The 3739-nt window shown below is 32.8% G+C and overlaps 1 protein-coding gene and 1 long non-coding RNA gene across 2 annotated transcripts; both read left to right on the top strand.

Annotated features, from left to right (window-relative positions):
• The first annotated feature begins 224 nt into the window (after positions 1-224).
• On the top strand, positions 225-1647 carry LOC119191162. The gene is made up of 3 exons (XM_037445052.1): positions 225-603; positions 878-991; positions 1140-1647. The coding sequence occupies exons 1-3, from the start codon at positions 471-473 to the stop codon at positions 1217-1219; spliced, it is 327 nt and encodes a 108-aa protein (XP_037300949.1). The 5' UTR covers positions 225-470; the 3' UTR covers positions 1220-1647.
• An 895-nt stretch (positions 1648-2542) lies between these two features.
• LOC119191163 lies at positions 2543-3091 on the top strand. The gene is made up of 2 exons (XR_005113385.1): positions 2543-2680; positions 2969-3091. It is a non-coding gene; the product is annotated as an uncharacterized LOC119191163 (long non-coding RNA).
• Positions 3092-3739: the final 648 nt, after the last annotated feature.

Here is a 3739-nt window from a genome sequence, read left to right as displayed (position 1 = left end):
CAACTCCTCCCTATCTTTCTATTTGATTAATTTCGTTGCGGGATACTGACAAATTAGTTGCCCCTGAGACTGGCCGAGCTTCACTGCTCGGTGTCATAAAATACGTGTTACTGCTGATCCTGGCTTACAGGAATTGTAGTGGTGGGTGTGAGGGCGGGAAAGTCTCTAAATTCTCTAGATCTGAGGTTTAAAAATCCTACATAACCTCCAAAGAATTTATAAGTGGAGAGTACTCCATAACTTGGTGAGATTTTTATTGGTCTAGTGCAGGTTGGTATTTATCATCCGGGATTATTTTTCATCTCGGTGTACTATGTACACTACATGGGTTTTAGTTAAGTCTTAATACACTAGTTTCTAAGATCAGATTACTAAATTAATCCATAGGCTTTAGTTAATTTAGTACACACCTGAACTGATTATTAGGTATTAAATAAGCAAAAACGTAAAATATTGTTTCGCAGTGGTGGATGTGCCCCCCATGCGGCTACGGCGTGGCGGCTTTGGTGGGCCTGTGTTGTTGTGGCGTGTGCGTGTCGCTCGCGCTGCTCGTGCACGTGACGTCTCGCAGCTGTGGCACCACAGATAATAATGCAAAAGAATGTTAGCCAATATTTTTTTACATAGTAAATAACCGTAGGTGTTGGATTTAGTAACCTAAATATTTACCAATAACCTTCAACTGGAACTTTATCAACAAAAAAATACTGCAATATACATGATGTATATCTGTCATATCGTAACACATTTTACTTACATATTTTTTTGTGTAAATGCAAAGATAACTCTTCGTCGTGGCAATTTGAGTCTGAGACTACAAATTATACCTAGGTATCACCCATAGGTCATATTACAAATGAGTGTAAAACATTTTCAGCGTCTGAACTACCTACAAAAGATAAGAGCCGAATGAACCCAGGACCTACTCGGTCTTCTCGAGTTATTTTTGCCAAATTCTTCAAACCTTCACTGACATCTTCTATGGCTACAGGTAAATATTATATGCTTTTATATGACTAAAAAATAATCAACTATATTAATCAGCCATGACAAATCAATATTTAGAAATAATTCCTAAGACACATAAAGACTCAATATTTAATCTTTTTTAATACTAAAGAAACGTTATTTATAAAAAGATTCTCAAGAAACGAAATTTGACACCTGGAAAGCCAGAAACCGGCCCCCTCCTCTGCCTCCAGTTGACTTCGATTCCTAATAAGTGTTTCAAATCGTTACTCACAAACTTTATCAGTATCAAGTTTATAAAATTGTGATGAAATGAACTATTCGATTCAACTTCGGTTCTCACTAAAAATATAAAATATTTATAATAATTCACCAGTTGTAAATTGTTATAAATATTTTAGTGACTATGAACTTAAAATTGTGATCTGATTTTAAATTAGGAATAATAAATTTTGTCGGTTATTAAAGAACCCGGATCGAAGGACCAAAAATTGAAATCTTTGTGCTTTTCTCAGTTCATGATTGTTTTTGTATTTAAGTGAATTTGTTAATATTTTTAGATATAATATATTAAGTGTGTTGAGTTTATTTCGTAAGTGGTATATTTGTTTGTTAGTATATATCGGTTACACTGAATTGTTTTGGCATAAGTTTTAAAATAAAGTTCAGTGATGTTAAGTAATTGTTTTTTTTTTACATAGCTTCCTCTTTTGTATTAATAAGCATCAACTCTTTTATTCAGTACTATGATTCAGTAAACATATGAATTATGACTAGTAACGAAGCTAATTTCGTAATCATCTTATATTGCGACCAGTAACAATCTAATCAAATGTTTCTTTTAATGTTTCGGCAGCTCAAGCTTGCTTAGTTTAGAAGTATCATGTCAAGAAAGTCCTGAGAGTCTACTTCGAAAAACGAAATCCGTAGTTTCGGATGACGGATCGTACATTTTGTTACTACGAGTGTTTCGGATTCGATGACGGATTCGACGACGGATCCGTAATCGGATTTTGACACTTATGACATTTTTACTTTCGTCGACCGCACTATGAAAACCCATTTGACATAAAATACATCGTTTCTTCGTTCGGATCTTAGCGTCAATTTTACGAAAGCTCTAAGCCTTTCGTTTGATTTTCGTTTGGTACTCCAGAGGTTTGAAAATTGCTCAATAACTCCTGTGTGAAGAATTGTTGCAATAGGAAAGTGCTGGGCGAAGTTGGAAGCGTCTCTAACTGCGTAAAACCTTCGTAACATGGAATTTTTAAGAGCTTATAGGACTTTGCCACCTTTTTTTGAAACCATCTGCGAGGATATAGTTGTGTATAGTACACTAATTCCTCCAAAAGAACATATACGAGGAATTGATACTACCACTAAGGTAAGCTACAGAAGAAATATTACTTTCTACCTTTCTCAAGAACCTAGCTGGTATTAGTATTGTAGTATTCTTAACGTCTAAATGATCTTGTTTTTGTTTTTTGATGCATTGTACTAAAATGTATATAATATTTTTCTAATTTCATATTTTGACTGCTACATTTTTATTCAGGAGTTGTTAGGGGCTGTGGAACTAAGTGTAGATGGGTCCATGGCCCAGCAAACAGTCTCTGAGTGCCTCAGGCAAGTGTCTGAGTCAGCCTCATATATTGACTAAATTTATAAAATTTCCACAAAACCGACAAGAAAGGACTCTTATTAAAGAACAGTGAGTTAATAAATATTAATCATTCTTAGAAAGTTCCTAAGTATCATCCACATAGCATTAGCCTTTAATTTAAAATAAATTTAAACACTTTATTTACTTAGGTTAAACAAGCCATTAATAATTTCTCATTTTTTCATAAATATGTAATTCCAGGCAAATGTATGTGGGTGCATTGACTGCACCCATATAACCATTAGAAAACTTATGAATTTTATGCCATCCTTTGTACAAAGTGCCTATGACTTTGAATTTATTAGACTTTAAACATAATATGTTTTCTTGTTTCAGAATCAAATAATTAAACAACTACTAACTCGCTAGAGCTGCCATAACCAACACTGCATCACGCATGGAAGATTAACTACCAAATATATGTTATCGGAAAATAAAACATTATTACAATCATTTTTATATTTGTTTTTTTTTTTTTATTCATTTCTTTTAACTCTCTCCAGTACTTCTTTTTTTTACAGTTCAGTCAATGCGAAGGACCCGATTAGAGGTCCCCTGTGTCGCTGGGTGCACTCGTCGTCGTACTCTCCTTGAAACTGTTAGGTGGAATCAAAGAAAAATGTTAATTATTTATTGTAAACATCCTAACACAGGGTACATAAATATATGGGTTCTTATTCCTACTGGGATGAAAAATAATAAAATTCATAGAAAGATTGAATAAATTTTACCATAAAACCATTGTGTATATCGATGGGCAAAACTAATGATTTCTTTAATAGATCAAACCAAAAGAATTTACTTGTTATTACACAATAACTGCCTTTACAATGAAAAAGATAATTTGTTTAAAGCGAGTAAATAACATTTTAATAATAAACTTACCAATACAATCAATAATTTTACTTGTAAATTACAATTCCAATTTGTTGTGATTTCAAAACTTGTCAATGTCCATCAATTGTCAAAAATTCTAATATTCCACAGATTAAAACATAATGCAATAAGACCGTAGATTGCATAATCAGTAAAAATATTTATTATTTTGTCATTAATAAACATTTAGAGTTATGAAATAATAGATAGATTGCAGAAACCTAATTAGAC

This window comes from Manduca sexta, unplaced genomic scaffold (assembly GCF_014839805.1).
Source record: "Manduca sexta isolate Smith_Timp_Sample1 unplaced genomic scaffold, JHU_Msex_v1.0 HiC_scaffold_1131, whole genome shotgun sequence".
NCBI classification, from domain to species: Eukaryota; Metazoa; Arthropoda; class Insecta; order Lepidoptera; family Sphingidae; genus Manduca; species Manduca sexta.
Note: the sequence above shows the minus strand (reverse complement) of the source record. Positions and strands in the feature narration are given on the sequence as shown.